Here is a 19,230-nt window from a genome sequence, read left to right as displayed (position 1 = left end):
TTTTGTGTTCCTGAAAGATTCTGATCGCTAAATTCCGAGGTTATTTGTCTCCCTAATAAAGTATCAAAGCTAATCTTGCAATATTCATTACTGATATATGAAAGCAAGGAACATGACATATGACATATGAAATAGGCCAACCTCAAGGGCTGTCAGGGCACTTTATTCTGTCATACTGTAAGGGACAACTAAGCAGCGATTTAACAGCGATAAGTTACCCATATGAAAGGGCAAGAAAATACATGTATTCTTTTTGCCATCAAGGATAATATTAGTAAATCCAAATTAGAGTATAGATATCATCTGAGCTTATAGAAAGAAACATAATCGAATGCAATGGTTTGAATATGTCATGCTATCCTTTACTGATTGTTCTACGCAATTCAAACTTTCGTGGCAATATGTTCAATGTTTCGCATTACGACCACCATTCATGATTTCTTCATGCCGTGATTGAGCAATTTCTTTAAACTTGTCCCTATAATAAGCAGACATCATACGATGAATCAGCAATTCTCTCATACCTTCTAACAACAATCACTTACATTGTTTGTGTTAAATCATCTAACTATATGTACCTTTAACCATTAGTAACTGATGAGTATAGGCAAACAAAATTCTCTCACCTTATGCATCATATTCTTTAGCATTGCTTCTTTTCTCTCAAAACTCTTCGCGAGTGCTGTTCTGTCTTGTTGCTGGTGAGGTATTTGCTGCTTTTCTGTATCTTTTGCTATTGAAGTGACCTTATTCAACTGTGTAGAGCTACAAATACACATCAACATCTGTAAGGGAAAAAAAATCGCTATTACCAAGCTTCAGAGTTCTTACTGTAGGTCACAAGTGGAATCTAAAGAAACATGATCGCTGGCTATGTCAATCTGTTTCCTTCGTAGCGCATTCAATTGTTGAAACAACTCGCTTGAGTCTTCACCAAATACTCTCATGTCACTTTCTCGAAATGCCTTATCTACTTTTTTGAATTCCTCATTGAGCTTTTTAACGACATTCTCATGTGCTTGCATGATATTATATGGAAGTCGGAGAACCGAAAGGTACTCGCAAATCGTGCGCATAATTTTTCATTTCAAACCAGTTTCATTGTTTGTCAGAAAATTAACGCGACTGAGGAAACTCAGAATTAAAATTTGACGTTATCTTTTATTTCTTGACTCAACTGAACTTTTTCAATGGTTGATTCCTTGTCTACAGCTTCTGAGATCATCAAGATAACTGAAGACGGTCAAGTCACTAAAAGAATAATAAAAGAAGGCGTTGGTCTTCAAACAACAGATAACAGTACAGTTAGTGGTAAGAAACGCTTCAAAGCATCTCTTATCCGATGAGGATACATAACTTACTATACTTTTGTCAACATTATGACTCGTTCAGTTCATTATGACGGATATATATATGAAACGGGCACGCTGTTCGACTCTTCGTACCAAAGAAATACCGAATTCACTTTCACTTTGAATTCAGGTATGTGCAGAAATAAATATGAAATGAATAAAAATGAGTGATAAGATATTCTATAAAGTTAACACGCCTCTACATTTTACACAGGGAAAGTGATAAAGGCATGGGAATTGGCTATACCTACAATGAAAGTAGGAGAAAAAGCAGAGATTATTTGTACAAGTGACTTTGGTATGAACTCGTTTATCAGTTTGTCTGAAAGTCGGATCAAAAAGTTATGTTACTGTATTGATTCCTTTCGTCTTTTTCTTACTTCGCACAACAGGCTATGGAGATAAAGGTAGACAATATATCGTGCCTAAAAAAGCAAAATTACGCTTTGAGGTGGAACTATTAGGGTTCTGGGAATCGGCTAAATCAGCGACAGAACGCATAGCATCAGCTGAGAAAAAGAAAATGGAAGGAAACGAGTTATTTAAGAAGCAAGCTTTAGACGAAGCATTGTTTGCTTATCGAAAGGGTAGAGATTTTATCAAAGATTTATGGAACTGCGAAGCTCATGACTTGGAACAAGCACGGCATTTAATGGTCGCCTTACATTTGAACATCGGCGCTTGTTATCTGAAAATGAAAAATTACGAGCATGCTATCGAAGTTTGTAAAAAGGCTTTGGATCGTGATCCCTCTAACTTAAAAGCGCATTACAGAATAGCACAGGCATACCTCGAATTGGGCGAGTTTGATAACGGCATTGAATTCATAAGGGCAGGCTTACAGGTAATTGAAGTAGACGGTTGAAATATCAATGAAGAGAAAGAATCTTATTAAATATTATACGGTGGTAATAGTATAAACCAATGGACACTGATATGAAAGCAATGCTAGCAACTTTAGAAAAAAGAAAGGAGCAATATCTCGCTGAAAGCAAGAAATTATATAGAAAGATGTGTAGCAACTAGTATAAAAAATAATACACGCTTAATTTTACTCTCAGTATACTTCATACAACATAATACGTTTTCGATATATGCACTGTAAATAGAAACATCGATTACTCAACCAAAACAGAACGTCCTTATTTCCATGATATTGTACTTCAAATGTCTTCTTTTTGCAACAATGATCAACGAGATCGGTTTTTATTTTCTTTCCGTCAGCATTACTGACATTGCAGTGAAATGTCAGTGTATGTATAATTAGTTCTTTGAAGTTCAATAATTTGCTGCCACCCATATTGTCCCTCTTCATTTTACTAGAAGGCTTGATGCATGTATTTTTGCACCGCCAACAAAGCTTGGTATCTGACTTCTTGATCTTCATGGGTCATCAATTCCATGATACGCTGCTTAGCGCCGATATCTTGTAAAAGGCTACAGAAAAGAAAAACATTGTTAGCACCCTTCCATATGTTATACACGCGCTTCAGGCAATAACAGTCTCAATAACAACTTACTTTTTGCCACCCTTCGTAGCATACTTCACATAATAGCCAACATCACTTGCTGCCACAGATAAAACCAAAGGACTGTTTGATGTACTCAAAAGACGTGCAATACTCTTGAGTAATTGATAACCATTTTCTTCAAGCTTATGCGCGTTTTCCTTCCAGAACAAATCAGATTTATGAGGAGGTGACCACTCTAGCTTACCCGTTTCAATCTCGGATGCATATTGTTCGAAAGTGCTGCAAGGCTAGTTAGCTTTCCAGTATCTTCATTTATACGATTCAAATTACTTACGTAAGGCTTTGGAAATCTTCTTGCAATCTTTCCTTTACAAAAACAATGTCCTCTAGAATATCTGGGTCAGACCATTTACGTGTACTCAAATTTTCAGTGAATGGCAATAGTTTAGCAACCAACATGGCGGCTAAGTTTTGAGCAGGTGCTTTTTCAACAAGATTCTATGTATTTTTGAACCGACACGTTGCATTGTTAGTGTTGTCGTTTTCCTGCAATCAGCATTGTTGACAAAAAGGCTTCGGTTACTCACTCTTAAAGTAGCAATGGAAACACGAATAACTTTTTCTTTTACAGCAGACTTTGCAATTTCTACTAATAAAGGTATAATGTCATATTTTCTAGACGATTTACCAACAAAATCCGCACACGATGCATTCAGCGTTGTTTAGTACGTGAGAAAAGAAAAATAAATAAAAGCACTACAGACTTACTCGTTAATTTGAGCTGCAATGTCTTTCTCAAATGTCAAAAGCCATAAACAGAAGATGATTTGATATTGAATTTGTGGAGTTGAAGCTGACTTATTCAAGAATAATCTATGGACTAACCTATACAAAGAATAGCAAAAACAGGAACATTTCAGTCAAAATTCTCTAAACCAGCTGAGCGTTGCTTTTCTTACTCTTTGATAGCATTAGGAGTATTCCAAACAGACAAACGATAAGCATTTACACGTAAAATTGACTCCAATTCCTGGATAACCAAGTTGACTACATCATTGATAGACCCAGTTAACTTTGTCGTAATCCATTTGAATAAAGGTGACAGATCAACAGTAGTAGGTGAAGGAGCCGAACTGCGATAATGTCATATGTTGAGTCAAGTTCTTACTTCAAAGCAAATACAAAAATTTTCTATATCTTCACATTCTTACCAAGCCAAAATTGTTAACACTTTTGAAGCCTCGAGTGACATAAATTCTTCTTCAGAATCTAATAGTTTCATAAAAGGTGCAAATGGCAGAGACGCATCCTCCTTTGAAGTTTCATGAAAATATCGTGCGTTATTTTCATTAACTAATTAAAAATAACGGAAGTGCAGGTGTTTTGAGTTATTCAAATAGTTTTAATTGCTGTGTCTCTTAATCTTCGTTTATCTTTACAAGTGAGAATATGATCAGTCAACAAGCAAATGTACTGAATTGTGTCAGGTCGAGACAAGTTTTGCAATAAATATAAGATGAGTGAAGCATAGGTCTGTCCTTTTTCATTCATGGCTTGTTGAATAACAGATTCAGATTTTTTGTCAATGGCTTTAATCAGTTCTACTTGCTCATGAGTCAATAAACTTGCACGTTCGTATCCCTACCAAGAATGTCATCATAAGTTTTGAACAAAGATATCCATTTTTGTTGACTATTGTAATAGTCTAGTCCTTCAGCATTTCAACATTTACCTCCCAAAGAATAGGCTTCTGTCTCACAATATTAGCTTTCTTTTCCAAATAAGGGTTTCTTACAAGTACAAGAGGGACATCAGGAAGCTGTTCTTCTGCCATTCTTATCTCGATATATTAAGTTTCAAAAAGCTATCTGTGAAAACAAATGGTAAACATAAATTTGTCTTTTTGTTTAATCGGCTGCTGGAATAAACTCAGTTAGCAGAACCGGAGTTGTAGGTAATAAATAGAAAATATGCTTTAGATGCTGAAGGATAAAGTTATAGCACCTTGCTTTTATGAGGATGAATTAGAAGTTCTAATATTTTTATTTACTCAAGTGAAGTACAGAAGCTGCTGATTAAGACTTTGGCTCGTTTTTTTAAGATGTCAGTACTAACTCCATCAGCTCGTCTTCGACTTATACAATATGTATAGATCGTACTGAAATAGATCATCTAAAAAGATATAAACAATTCTAATCCAGGCATAGAGGTCGTTGCCAGTCATTTGACTCGTGCTGTATTGACTGTAAGCTCAAACCATGAATTTTAGCTTCCAAATGATAAGTAATGGTGAACGATGCACATTGTCGGTTTGGTGAACTGACGACAAGGTTCTACAATGCATTGCGCCTTAAATATATGTATGAACAATGTGTGTTTATTCACATAAAACAGAACTAGTAGATATTTACAGAAAGAAGCAGACTATATACAGTGCCAAAATAAAATGAGTGGCTTCTCATTTATTCATATGCGGCATCATCTTCAGCTTCGTCATAGTCCTGTTCAACATCTTCATTGGATTGAGTGCGGCCTGAACGGCTACCACCTTTACGGCCAGCTTGACGAGCACGTTCGCTGCCCTTTTCAAAGGAGCCAGAAGAAGCTTGACCACCCTTTGAAGCAATCTCACGCTAAATGTAGGTAAAAAGTAGAGGTTTAATATATGTACCGATAGTAACCACGGCACAAAATTAGAAGAAACATACTTGTTTTTGAGGATCCATGGAGGCGAAACCACCACTATGGCTTGATCTACCGCCCTTGGCAGCAATTTCACGTTGTTTATCAGGATCCATAGAGGCAAAGCCCTGGTTACCAGTGTGAGAGTCAGATTGAGGATTCTTAGGCATTTTAAAATAATTGATAGTGATCAATAATAAGAAGTTTTCAAGACAGGTGGAATTAAAGGATATTTATATACAAAAGGGTTTACCATGATCACAGTTATTATGTCATATTGAGAAATATTGACCTTTAAGTACGACCGTGGTTCGTTTGAAACCATTGCATTTGGTTTGCTTGATAGATCGGAATCGTAATGATTACCTTTACTCGTTGTTCTCCAACAATTATTGGTTGAAACTATTTGCTTGCTTTAAGTAACTGCATAAAACATTTTAAATTGCATAAGGATTGCTTCAGCTTTTACAAAACGGGCTTTAACTAGGGTTCAGATATGCAGTAATCCTGCGATATTTCCACGTCTGGGGAAAAAGAATATGAGTAAATCGACAGAAAAGGTCTTGGCTTTAACCAACTTTTTTAAACTGATTACAGAAATTCGAGACAAATTCCAGAGTTTTTTTTTCTTTTTTTTTGTTATTTGATAGAAGGCAGCAAATGACAGCTTTGCATTGTAAATCGGAAATTCCCAATAAAACACATTTTCACTGCTCACAGCTGTTACGTTTACACTAAGTTTGCTTATTGAAACAATACTTACCAGTATATTAGAAATAAAAATTGAAATCATCCAATAAAATGCCCCCATTTTGCCCAAAATTTTTTAAATAGGGTAGGTACGAGTTCTCGAGATTATGTATAAAGCTGATTTACCAGACTCTCTAACACTTTTTGTATTCTTTGTTGCATAAATAGTCCATTTGCTTATTGGGTGGTAAACAAAGGAAGCCAAGTTATGACTAAAATTTTATCTTGTCTGAACATATGCTTATGCTGGCTATCACAATTGTGTTTTAGTGTCATGGTTCGCCTCTTTTTGTTCTAACTCATGGTTTCTTCTACTGGCCTGGTTGTTCAAACTTGCTACTACCAGATGTATATGCCGTACCTTTCCTAATCAGAAACGGTACATGCGCTCACAGCCGATGGCTGTAATACCTTTTGGGTAAGAGATATAAAGAAATGAACAAGACTGCCAAAAGCCCTCAATAACACTACCTTTTCTGTCAAATGTGTCATTCTGCTCAACTCTAATTTTTGATATTACACCTCACATGTAAGTATTGAACTATGAGTAGCGATTCTGTCACAACATTATAGGTAGCTTACGAGAGCTCTTGAATAAAAAAACACCCAGTATCTAAAGCAAGCTGAAGATTTGACATTGCGCAAAGAAAACCTTGAAAAAGATACGTTTTTACTGTTTGTTTATCTTTGTTTTTCGAAATGAGACAGGATTCCTCCATATCTACAGCGAGCTTCTATTAACTTCTCATCGTCACGTTACTACTGTTTTTGGCATCGAACAAAATTGTATTTCAATGCGAGCTGCATGAGTATAACAAAATGAGTAATGTATACAGTCCGGCTGGTGAATATTGGCCGGAGCTCATATCTGTATCTTCCCATTGACAAACTCAACTAGACCGCTCGCATGGGTATACGGTCAAAAATCACATTGATTGATGGGCATTGCCCTGTTTGTAAAATCTATAAACGTGGTTCATCACCATCGTATCATGAGGAAAATGCCTTGCTGCGTAGAACATGGTGAGTGATAACGGAAATGGAAAACGCTTGTAGTATTACGTTCAAGCAATCCCAGAATTTCAAAGTCTAGGTTGTTGTACTCATTTATTTCCGTTTGAATACTACTTTGTACCTCATCATTCGTTATATTCAGCTCTTTGTGTTAGTTATGAGATTATCCTATCCACCGTCTAAATACAACCGTTATTACGTCAAAAATGAAACCATATATGTCATCGGCTGCATATGCAGGTGCAATGTATGTATGGCCGATCTTGCTAAATGCATCCCTTCATCTGTTCATGCTTTTCAAGCCTGAATAAGATTAGTTGCTTCAGGAACGAAGTGTGGCAGGTATGGAAAAGAAGCAAAAAAGTAATTGGGAAGGCAATGAGCCTTTTGCCGTCGACCCTTATTGAATGATGACACAAACTGAGATAAAACCCAAAACAGACGTCTTATCTTGAATTTGGTTACTGTAACACACATTTAAATTGAGATAACGGATTAAGATTTTGCCCCCAACCTCGCTCTTAAGGGCTTCTCCGTCTTTTCATCGTTCGTCCCCTAAGAGCACTTTACAGTATTATTTGTTTGATTTCCTTCTTTTCATGGATAACTTTTATGAGTTACATAGGAAATTCACCTGAAGATACAGTTTAGAGGCTTATTGGCTTTGGTTAACAAATGGTATTCTAGGACATGCTCTTACTCAAAAAAAACCAGAAAAACTTTATAATCCCCAATTGTGCCCAGAAATAAAATGTGGGGGCGGGGCTGCTCGCGGGATTACAAAAGACCAAATCACACAAGTAAATTGCGGGTTTCAAATTTATGATTTTTCATAGTATAACTTGAAAATACAAATTGCTGCATTTTGATAGTTGAGGTTGGCACAGAATTACAGTATTGTTGTGCTAATAATTCGAGAAAAGCATAGTAATAAAAGCAAGTTAAAAAGTGTAAATAGAGATATGGTAAACATTTTATTTACATTGCAACAGGTGCATCAGCATGGATTCATCCGTTCAAATAGAGCAGAAAAATGGGAAGATGTTATTACATGCATCGACGATCGCATCAAAATTAAATAGTACTATACCTTACGGACGGATGCATTAGATATGCGAGCGATAACCGGCAAAGAATATTTCTTTCAGGCTTAGATCTATCATCAGGCGCACTTGCCGTTCTTCGTTCTCGTCAGCACCAAAACGACGGACGCCAAGGTTGTTCTGTTGTTGGCGGCGGGAAATGGCAGGAATAGTATCATGTTGGCTCGAGTGATGTCGTATGTTGATATTGTTGGAACGAGCAGACATATTTCGCTTCCAACGGAATTCAACAGTTTGTGAATCGACTCACGTATTCAAAATGGAAGAGCACATTTGGCGCAGACCAATATCACATGAAGCATTTCCCCTGAAATCAGTGACTAGCAGACGCATCCTCAAAATACTGTGATATCCATCAGAGGCAAAACATGGTGAATGATCTTTCTACTTTATCTGAAGAATCACGAACTTTTCGTAGAGCAGCTGTCTGCATCCATTTCCTTTTGCGGCTTCGTCCAACTCCTGTAGTCGTTCCATCACAGCGAGAAGATGCAGAAGCATATAAACGGAGAAGCGTTTTAAGTAGACAATAATAGAACGTGAAAGAAGCCACACTGAAGAATGAACTTTCATCCAAAGAGGAAGGATGAGAAAGAGAGCAAAAAGACAAAGAGAAGCAAGTCGTTGTTAGTCGACCTCCGTGCTTGAAAACCCGTGCAAAATCCTATAAGTTTGATTGACCTGTTGCATTGCTCAACTATTTGAGTTTCTGTCTTTAGGCTAAAAGCGTGCTTTCTTCATACTGAAAGCACAATCCTTAGTCAGGAAACCATGAACTGCAGTTTTGGTAACTATCAAATTCATAAACTGCGCCGCAAGGCTTTCTACTGCTTTAGAAACTGTGGTGGTAGGATCGTCACCGTACATTAGTCATAAGTTCATAAGTTTCAGGACAGCCAACATTTTTCTTTTTTTTTTTTTCACTCAGGTAGCTGTCGGTTCGTTAAGTTTCCAATGATTGCTCTCTGACTCTCTTTAGACACACGAGTAATATGCAGTACACACGGGTAAATTCAACTCTCCCGCAGTTTAAATACAAAAATTGTTCCTGGTTGACCTTACACTCAAAATGGGCTTAGATCCATGGGTATCGAAAATTTGTGGATAATTTCCAAGCAAATGAACTTGGTTGACTTCCAATTCAACGGGTCCATTTCCCTTCATCAAAGACATTTTCTAAGCTAATTAGATCTGAAGAGAGGTATCTCAACGCTCAAAATATTCTAGGTTATTGCAATAAGGTTGCGGAAACTGTGCTCATCCAGACTGAAATTTTCGATTCGTACAATCAATTTTAGAAATCACGGTTAAATACATCCATTCACTGAATGTGTGTGTGTGTGATACGTAGATTCTTTTTAAGGGTAATTTTAAACGTCTTATCTTATCTTTTTCCTTAACAAAATAGGCTGCTATGATTGATATAAGGCTTTTGTGTGGTGTATTCGGTTCAACAGAGAATCCTGTGCTGAGTGCTTCGTTCTCAAGTAGAGTAAAAAAGCTTTTAAAAATTACAAAAACCATCTATCGAGATCTGGTGCTTCATTTTTCGGTTGAAAGTTTGTAATGGGATTAATTTATACTTTTAAAAAGAAGGAAAAACATTTTGAAATTCATAAGCATTTTCTGCATTTGTTACACGAATAGCAAACGAAAAAAACAATTTAAAATCCGACCGAAAAAAGTGGGGTATTTGTGGGGGAGCTCTCTGCCTTTGTTTCGATGGAAAAGCCTTTAGGCTGCAACAAAAGCTGAACCACCTTAAAAGAAATCTGCGTTACAGCGATAATCTTATAGCTTTGTGACATCATAAATGTCTAATTTGGCAGCCAAACCTTTAAACTGTGCGATAATGGGATTGCCTTTTTTTTTTTTCTTGTGGCATACAATGTGGGCCCACCCCTGCAGGACCTCCCCATTATAGAATGTTCACGTTTTTTAAAAGACAGATTTCGAAGGGAAAAAAAAGAAGATTCAACCCAGACTGTTTGATGACACTTATATAAGCAGCTTTTTTTTTTATATATAAAACCCATTTGCGCGCGTTTAATTAAGTTCTTCTTTTTCCGTTTTCCTTTTCATACTCTCTTTTACCAAATTACAATATAATTAAATACTATGTCTGCCCTTCGAGCATTCACCTCTCTCACAAAGGTTAGTCTAAGCATAGTCCAGCGTCTTATCTGACAGCCGTTCATCTATTGAAACACTTCATCCTTTTACTGTCAGGCCGCTACCCGTCAAACAGCATTCCGTTTTGCACCTGCCACTGCCATTGGTGCCGCCCGTTGTTATTCTTCAAAGACAAAGGTAAATATACAAGGTTATGAGATGGTTGATACTGGTTTGGTTTGGTTTGCTTGAGTTTTGCTTCCTTTGATTTTATTATTTTTATTTTGTTTTATTTTTGCGGGGAAGTGGGGCTAATGAGCATCCATTACAAATTCTGGATCTCATTTTTTTTTTTTTTACTTTCTAATAACAGACTTTGAAAGAACGTCTCGCCGAACTTATTCCTGAAAAGCAAGCTGAAGTCAAGGCTTTCAAGAAAGATTATGGCTCAAAGGTCGTTGGTGAAGTCACTGTCGATCAGATGTACGGTGGTATGCGTGGAATCAAGGGTCTTGTTTGGGAAGGCTCTGTTCTCGATGCTGAAGAAGGTATCCGTTTCAGAGGTTTAAGCATCCCTGAATGTCAAAAGGCTCTTCCCGGTGCTGCCGAAGGTGGTGAGCCTCTTCCTGAAAGTCTTTTCTGGTTGCTCGTTACTGGTGAAGTTCCTACCAAGGAACAAGTTGACCAACTTTCTGCTGAATGGGCAGCCCGTTCCTCTATCCCCGAGTTCGTCGAAGAAATTATTGATCGTTGTCCCAAAACTCTTCATCCTATGTCACAATTCTCTATTGCTGTCAACGCTCTTCAACATGATTCACAATTTGCCAAAGCTTACTCTAATGGTCTGCACAAATCTCAATATTGGGACCCTACTTTCGAAGATACCATGGACTTGATCGCCAAACTTCCCACTGTTGCCGCTCGCATCTATCGTAACGTCTACAAGGATGGTAAACTTCCCTCTATTGAAGCTGATAAGGATTATTCTTACAATTTCTCCAAGCTTTTGGGTTTCGAAGAGAATAAGGACTTTGTTGAATTGATGCGTTTATATCTTACCATTCACTCTGACCACGAAGGTGGTAACGTCTCTGCACACACGTAAGTTATTCTTTTCATTTAAAATCGATCCTGTTGGGCGAAATAACTCATGCTTTATGGCATTTCTTTCTGCAAATGCAGTACTCACTTGGTCGGTTCCGCACTCTCCGATCCTTATCTTTCATTCGCTGCTGGTTTAAATGGTTTAGCTGGTCCTCTTCACGGCTTAGCGAACCAAGAAGTCCTTCGTTGGACCTTGAAGTTGAAGGACACAATTGGTGTAGATGCCTCTGAAGAACAAATCAAGAAATATCTTTGGGATACCCTCAATAACGGCCAAGTTGTTCCTGGCTATGGTCATGCTGTTTTACGTAAGACTGATCCTCGTTACACCGCTCAACGTGAGTTTGCTTTGAAACACTTGCCCGATGATCCTCTCTTTGGTTTAGTATCCAAACTTTATCATATCATTGTAAGTATAGATAGTTCAAAGTTGTTATAGGATGGTAGAAAGAAAAGTACTTGCAAATGTAGAACCGTCGTATTCATATTTTGTCTTGACTTATTTTAGCCTGGAGTTCTTACTGAACACGGTAAGACCAAGAATCCTTGGCCCAATGTAGATGCACACTCTGGTGTTCTCTTACAATATTACGGTCTCAAAGAACAAGGTATGACATTTCCTACTTGAATTTTCCATACAACGGAAGATGTGTTTTTTACTGAGAAACACTATGTTTGGTTCCTGATAGAATATTACACAGTACTCTTTGGTGTTTCAAGAGCCTTAGGTGTTACTGCCCAATTGATTTGGGACAGAGCCTTAGGGTAAGTTCACTAACAAATGTTTGATTGAATTTGATCCCATTTTCTTAACCATTTCTTAATGTATTCAACAGACAACCATTAGAACGTCCTAAATCTTTCTCCACACAAGCCCTCAAGAAGTTGGTTGGTGCCAACTAAATGTATATAGTATCAAAATATAAATAAAAAAACTCCTAATTCTGTAATAGAAGCCTTTTATGACAATTGTGTGAACTTGAAGTTTTGGGTTTATTTCAGACATTGGGGAGAGGGGGCTATTAAGGTATAATTACCAAACGTGGATGGTATCATTGACAGATAACACTTTAAATGTCTCACCTTGTATTATCGCTATCGTGTAGCAAAATCGAAGCAAAAGCAATGATCTGCAGCTTAACTTTCCTCATCTATTGATGGGGTTTTACATTACAGTAAAGTCCTCTAAAATCTGGTCTCCATGGATGGGATTCATGTCCTGATACATAATGCCACACACTGTCATAGACTCAAATTCAACACGCTTAAAATTTGCTTCTTTATTCTCAATACTTTTTTTAATTTCGCAAGTCTTAAAATTTTTCTGGTTGCATCCTTTACCTGTATTTAGTAACAAGATACGACGAAGAAGAAGGGTATTTTTGCAACAACTGTCTCATCCCCTGAATCTGTCGGTAGCAGCTACAGATACGACTTTTACTGGTTAGTATATTGATGTATGAGATACCCGTTTTCTTTTCTTCTTTTCTTGTTTTTTTGATATCAATCTCTTCCTGTTATATCAAACTGTTTTTGATGCAGGATACAGTTTCGTATTCGATAGATGGAAGACAGAAGAAATAAAAAGAGACCTATGCGCTTCAGGAGGCATACAGTGAAACGGCCGCCTCCCTCTTATAGATATCTTGCCGCGGTAGAGCGGCTATCTATAACAACTTTGTTTATGTATCATTATATACACAGGAATCACAATAATTGATTGTATTCGTTGTGGGAGGCCTATCATGAACGCCTGGCTCATCAAATTGAGATTGATAATCTAGCGAGCGCTTGATTATCAAGTTACAATATTGTAACATTATCTATCTCAATTTCAAAGTGCAGTGCGTCCCTAATCTTCTTTTCTATCAATAGATAAGGGATGTTCGCAGTGGAAGCAACTGCAAAATTTGGGCGCTAACTTGTATAGCAGTGTTAATCTTTTACCTTCTCTACTGAAAACAAATTTCACGAACGTCATGTATCTTTATGTATACACGAATATCGTTTTGCCAGTATTTAATACACGAACAAAAACAATGCAGTCTGTTAATACGACTTGCTGTCATGCTTGGAAACATGATGGATTTTCATGCAACATTTCAGTTACACTTTTGATAAGCTAAGCAGACGTCACAAAAAAATAGAAAAGAGAATTTCCATCTGTAACAATAGGAACGTTTGATACCAGTAGGAAATGATAACACAAACTTCAACAATTGGTAAAATTAAACTCTAAGGGGTACCAAGCAGTGTCATTGCTGATTATCATACTTATAAGTGTTATCAAAAATAAATATAGGTTTATAAGGCAATCAATAACATAAAAATTGTCGTACTTTTTTAGTAACTACCGACCATTAACTATGGTAGAGGGTAGTAATCATAAGACACCTTGCACTGTGTCCCTTATAATATAAAAGACTAGTGTCCATTGCTTAAATGACTACGCCTTTCAACCACTTTGAGACGTACGTAATTCCGAGCCGCGAAATGATGAAGTGATGGCTTTAAAGTAAGTTTGGCTCTTGATTTGCAACTTTCATTCCCTGAATGCAATATATACAAAATTATATATGATCTGCTATTCTATCTATAATAATAATAATTAAAGTTTACTACTAATTTTTTTACGGCCGAACTCATTGATAAACTAGTTAGCAACAGCACATGAGACATTTGGGTTAAAGAAAAAGAAGACCAACGTTTCAAAGCAATGGTATGAATGATAAAACCTAATATTTGTAAATTCTTATGCAATGTTCAAACTCAATGTCTAAACTAGAAGAGCTATTATAGCAACTAGCCCGTCTCTAGGCTTACTAGTAAATATACTTTGGCTGCTTTTGCACCACGAATTCATGAATTTATCGGATTGTTCTGATAAATGTTTAGTTTTGTGGTTTTGCTGAAGATGCGCACCTTAAAAATTATGTCCTCAGGAATGAGAAGAAAACTCATAATCAAATTGTAATAATGGTGGCAATGAAAGGTTGAAGAACTAGATCCTTGCCGTAGTATTGCTATTACCACATTTGGTTCAGCGTTTGAGTTCTGCAAAATGCAATAGCCACTTCAATTTCTTTACAGTTTAGCAACAATACTCACGTGGTTGATACTCATCTGGTTTGAGCATACCTATTCTATAAAAATATAGTTCCATTGGTCTAATGATAGACAGAATTTTACGACTGATTAAGATAGAAAAAAGTAGAACTGAATTCCAACACTATACGTTCGGTAACATTGATAGAGCATTGTCCGCTAGAATCATTTGTACCCACTGTCTATTTTCCTCTGCTTTTGAATAAACAGTCAGGCAATATCTTCATTCAATAAGCGTTCACCATCATTTGATTTCCTTTTTGAGATTTTGCAAAACACAAAGACAACCTGTGATGTGGAAAATGTTATTCGTACTCTATATTCAAAAAGGCGGCTCTTACGCTAAATTGGCTGGATGAATTAATGTTGCAAGCAATTTCTATCTGCGAATAAAACAGAACAATCGCAACGCACCATAAATAAAGCACTAAGTGACACAAGGCACCGTTTTCATTCATGTCAAGCAAAAAACTTAACAAGGCTACACAAACTTTAGCTTTTACTTTTTCACACGAATGAGGAAAGGGGCTGTTCGTCTGGGAAGCTTCATTTGCTTATTTCAGACTTTTTTAGGGTTCTTATTGTTCACTATTTTTTCGCTTAGCTTTCGCACAAAATAGTTTATAGATTGAGATATTTTACAATTCAAATTTAGATTAAATTAAGAAAATAATCTTGAATGGTAAGCTTAGTTTTTTCATTATCTATCATGATGTTCAATGCCGAATGTGCGACCTAGTCTTACTCAAACAAGGTAAATATACTGTGCAGAAGCATAGAATACCCACCCTGCTTGAGTATGGTAGTAATTTGAAGCAGCAGTTAATAAACTTTAGAAACGTACAGTGAGACATTTCACAAGATGAACTCATCTAAACACGTAAAGATCTTTAAGCCGTCGGTTTCGAAGAGCCTGCAGCACCATGTTCGTATCGCGATGTCTTGAAAAGATTTCGGGGCGACCATTGTTTCATATGGAACCTGCAATTTGAAGCGTATTTTTTGCCGCAATGATGTCTCGTTGCCATACGATACTACAGGTTTTACAGGCCATGGTACCGTGGACACTGGAGCCTGAAGTGTTTACTAAGATAACAACTATAATACTCGAGGGTATACAACCAGGCAAAGAATGCATTCTATCATGGTCTATCTATATTGCATTTAGTATTAGGTTATGTACAATATATAGCAGGATACAGGAAATTTAATAATCACACATCAAGTATCTAAAACTGAAATTAGTTATTTACATACGCGTCCTCAGCGTGCTATAACTCCCATCAGACCTTACAAAAAAGAATCTTTCTACTTCGTCTGAAGAATAAGAAAGGAATTTTCCTGACACGTGTGGCCATAAACACTTAAAGAGTTTACAATCGTAGCAAAACCGGTAGAGGAGGATTCCATGACGAATTTATTAAATGTAGGATCTACCTTGCTTCACTTATTGATTATGCCATCAACAAAAGCACACATAAGCCTTTTTTTCATCTATCTTATTCAATCGTTGATCCTATAGGTGAGCGTAAGGCGAAGGTGGCAAAATGACGCCAAAGACACTCCATTAGCAATAATGCTCTGATGCCACGTGTCGTAGAAGCCTACAACACGGTTACTCCGTGAGGATCATAAGCGTTGGACTAGGCATACTGAAGGGAGACATGCGTGCAGAAAGAAGTGGTCCTAAGATGGTTTACTGAAAGTGGCCGAATTTCTGGAATAAGGAGTCGGAAATCAATCACTTTGAATTGTCTGAATTTGGTTAATGGAAAGATCCAATTTTTAATTAAAAACGTCTAAATCGAATCCGAAAATACTGTGGTATTTTTGATCTGTGATACAGCTTATTTAGAACTGTTTTTGTTCAACAACGATATATTTCTTAAACCACTACATTTCGACAGAAACATAGTATTTGGAGCACATTCAATTGCAAATTAGGTGGAGTGCAAAGGCAATCTGCTTTTGATTGATAATTTTGTTACTAACAATCTGGCAAATCAACATCCAAAATAAATAACAAAAAAAAAAAAAAAAAGCAAAGGCATATATATGATTAGCTGCGAATTTCTTTAGATCTTGGTTTCATGATGAATAAATAGAGAAAAGGTATGCAAATTGAGTAAAGGTTCAAGTTCAAAGGGGGTTCAAGTCACTTCCAAAATCGATCACCATAATCCGTCCGTCTTCCCCTGAGCTATATTAAAGAGGTGAACAATATTTAAATTCATAATTAGTGAAATCCATTGTATTGGTAGTAACAACATTTCATTCATCAACACAAATATACCTAACAATTTGTGTACCGCTTACAAGTACACTAAAAATCAGACCGGAATGGCCACTTTGAAAACTCAGAATGCATGCACCACTTTTAGGATCCCACACTTTCAGTGTACGATCATAACCACCAGTTACAATTTTACCCTTTAATAGCAGTTCTAATGTTAGTTTAATCAAGATAACCATGATCCTCAATAATAGATCAATTACTTACGTTACTATAGTCTATTGAGCGCACTATACCAATATGACCGATCATTGTCTTTATGCATTCACCAGTTTCAATGTCCCATATCTTGATTTTACCTTCAACGCTGCCAGTGTAGAGATGGGGCCCAATATTTTGAATACAGGAAACGCCGCATCTTTGTCTCGTTTCTATTGTCTTGATACATTCCCCAGTTAATACATTCCAAATTTTGAGCGTCGCATCGCTTGAAGCTGTTACTACGCGATTGTCACCCGCATATTCAACCGAATTGACAGGCCCATGATGTCCAATAAGTTGTCTTACTTCTCTACCTGTATTTTTGTCCCAAACACGTGCTGTGTGATCTTTCGAACCAGTGATGACATATTCACATTGTTGCCCTTCTTGATCTATTTCAGTTTGTACGAAGCAAACACTCAATATACTATGTCCGTGTCCCCTTAGTATGCATTTAACAGTTAAGCTCGGTAAAGACCAAAGAATACAAGTAGCATCTTTGGTTCCTGTGGCCAGCACGCTTCGATCCTTATTGACTCGCATACATAAGAAGCTTCTACTCAATTCTTCGTTAGCATCTTCATTCTCTCTGTTTGTCTCTATTGTTGGTGAGTCTGTTTCGATGCTACGTATGAATTGATTTGTTTTCACATTCCAAATTTTAAGTGTTCTGCCACGACCACCACTAATAACGATATTTTTACTCAACCAAGCCAAACAGTATATATTGTCTGCATGCCCGCTTAAATAACGAGTTGCGTTCACTTGCCCACGCACCCAGCGTCGCCCCAATAAGCAATGGTTTTTGTATAGCTGACGATTGACGGAAGGCTGTATCAAGAATTTCCACTGCTGTTGTTTTTGTTTTTTCAATAATTGCTGCTGCTGTTGCTGTTCTTGGAATCGTGTATTATATTGCTGTAATGGGATCAATTTTGACATTTGTGTATGTGTATTTCTTGTAGCTAAAACGAGCGCTCCCTCAACGTCGAATGTCGAATCATCTTTCTTCAATGTCTGTGTTACTGTTACATCTGTAGTTTGCGGGGAAGGTGGCACAATAAACTGAAAATCGGCATATAAAAGTTTCCTCCATAAATCATCGTCATTACAAATACTATACATTTTGGTACATGTACGGGAAAGTTTGTGAATAGATGTGCAATCCAAGAAATAGAGTACTTTTGAAATGATTTCAGTGGGCATGTTGACGAGCGCTATTTGTTGGGAGGTTGATAAGTTAGAATGGGGGAGATCAATCGCATTTCAGCTGTGCATATATGTGCTTCTAGAAACCTACTAGATGTGGCAAGATTGTCTGAGGAAGAAACTATTTCCAAACCAGAATTCGAACTATGGAAAGAATACAGGGACGATGGACGCCTGCTTTGAAACGATGATCTGCGAGAACTAAATTTTGGTAGCAGCCGTGAAGACAAGTTAGAAGAGGAAGCCTTCAACTTCCTTTTTAATGGTGTAATTTTTGATGTATTATATTGTGGATTCAAGCATTTTGTTTTAGCCGTCTTTCCATCCTTTCTCGGATAAATGGTAATGTAAAGAGGTATATGTATAGATGGCTTTTCCTCTTTCTTAGCGCTTAGTAAGGAAGTAGAGAAAATGAATGATAAAGAATAGGTCATAATGTATGAATATGTAGTATCAGTAAGCAAACTAAAGTAGAATTAATACAGGAGATGTTAAAGAAAGGAAGAAAAAGGAACGGAAATCTCACGTAACCGTTGATATAAATATGGCATAATTTTTTGTCAAGCACCTTGAATCAAAGAATACCACAACAATGAAAAAAGGTTTGCAAGCACGGCAATAAAATGGAAATTAAGCGTTTTTTTCTTTTCCCTTTTGTCAGACTTTGGTGCTAAATTGGCTATTCCCCGCAAAATAGCGAATGGTTAACCAATTGATGATTTTCAACTGTAAACTTTAATGGCCTAATCTTAAGTCTTTTTACTTTTTTGTTTTATTAATAACCAAATAGAGCTAACAAGCTTCAGGTAGATACAATGATAGTGCTTTATGGT

At 36.9% G+C, this 19,230-nt stretch overlaps 7 protein-coding genes across 7 annotated transcripts; 2 read left to right on the top strand and 5 right to left on the bottom strand.

Annotated features, from left to right (window-relative positions):
- Positions 1-45: 45 nt before the first annotated feature.
- BDF20DRAFT_899773 (uncharacterized protein) lies at positions 46-1,161 on the bottom strand. Its single transcript, XM_053082695.1, has 4 exons — positions 832-1,161; positions 627-765; positions 546-568; positions 46-478 (listed from the first exon to the last, which is right to left on the bottom strand). The coding sequence occupies exons 1-4, from the start codon at positions 1,074-1,076 to the stop codon at positions 406-408; spliced, it is 480 nt and encodes a 159-aa protein (XP_052931113.1). The 5' UTR covers positions 1,077-1,161; the 3' UTR covers positions 46-405.
- BDF20DRAFT_899765 (uncharacterized protein) lies at positions 1,143-2,481 on the top strand. The gene is made up of 4 exons (XM_053082694.1): positions 1,143-1,311; positions 1,393-1,482; positions 1,567-1,650; positions 1,745-2,481. The coding sequence occupies exons 1-4, from the start codon at positions 1,191-1,193 to the stop codon at positions 2,215-2,217; spliced, it is 768 nt and encodes a 255-aa protein (XP_052931112.1). The 5' UTR covers positions 1,143-1,190; the 3' UTR covers positions 2,218-2,481.
- On the bottom strand, positions 2,482-4,763 carry BDF20DRAFT_899762 (armadillo-type protein). The gene is made up of 9 exons (XM_053082693.1): positions 4,557-4,763; positions 4,264-4,465; positions 4,036-4,177; positions 3,784-3,957; positions 3,593-3,709; positions 3,412-3,499; positions 3,159-3,322; positions 2,873-3,103; positions 2,482-2,789 (listed from the first exon to the last, which is right to left on the bottom strand). Exons 1-9 carry the CDS (start codon positions 4,656-4,658, stop codon positions 2,672-2,674), a joined length of 1,338 nt encoding a protein of 445 aa, XP_052931111.1. The 5' UTR covers positions 4,659-4,763; the 3' UTR covers positions 2,482-2,671.
- A 523-nt stretch (positions 4,764-5,286) lies between these two features.
- On the bottom strand, positions 5,287-5,676 carry BDF20DRAFT_917468 (uncharacterized protein; the record flags this gene model as incomplete). The annotated part of the gene is made up of 2 exons (XM_053084573.1): positions 5,287-5,457; positions 5,533-5,676. The coding sequence occupies 2 exons, from the start codon at positions 5,674-5,676 to the stop codon at positions 5,287-5,289; spliced, it is 315 nt and encodes a 104-aa protein (XP_052931110.1).
- Positions 5,677-8,376: 2,700 nt separating this feature from the next.
- On the bottom strand, positions 8,377-9,546 carry BDF20DRAFT_840078 (uncharacterized protein; the record flags this gene model as incomplete). The annotated part of the gene is made up of 3 exons (XM_053079346.1): positions 8,377-8,618; positions 8,779-9,037; positions 9,436-9,546. The coding sequence occupies 3 exons, from the start codon at positions 9,544-9,546 to the stop codon at positions 8,377-8,379; spliced, it is 612 nt and encodes a 203-aa protein (XP_052931109.1).
- A 945-nt stretch (positions 9,547-10,491) lies between these two features.
- On the top strand, positions 10,492-12,492 carry BDF20DRAFT_917466 (citrate synthase; the record flags this gene model as incomplete). The annotated part of the gene is made up of 7 exons (XM_053084572.1): positions 10,492-10,527; positions 10,603-10,683; positions 10,859-11,586; positions 11,668-11,998; positions 12,098-12,197; positions 12,279-12,354; positions 12,426-12,492. 7 exons carry the CDS (start codon positions 10,492-10,494, stop codon positions 12,490-12,492), a joined length of 1,419 nt encoding a protein of 472 aa, XP_052931108.1.
- Positions 12,493-16,833: 4,341 nt separating this feature from the next.
- Positions 16,834-18,831, bottom strand: BDF20DRAFT_917465 (WD40-repeat-containing domain protein; the record flags this gene model as incomplete). The annotated part of the gene is made up of 4 exons (XM_053084571.1): positions 16,834-16,894; positions 16,988-17,124; positions 17,195-18,405; positions 18,489-18,831. 4 exons carry the CDS (start codon positions 18,829-18,831, stop codon positions 16,834-16,836), a joined length of 1,752 nt encoding a protein of 583 aa, XP_052931107.1.
- Between the last annotated feature and the right edge of the window lie 399 nt (positions 18,832-19,230).

Source organism: Mycotypha africana (genome assembly GCF_025528875.1).
Source record: "Mycotypha africana strain NRRL 2978 chromosome Unknown BDF20scaffold_15, whole genome shotgun sequence".
Taxonomy (NCBI): domain Eukaryota; kingdom Fungi; phylum Mucoromycota; class Mucoromycetes; order Mucorales; family Mycotyphaceae; genus Mycotypha; species Mycotypha africana.
Note: the sequence above shows the minus strand (reverse complement) of the source record. Positions and strands in the feature narration are given on the sequence as shown.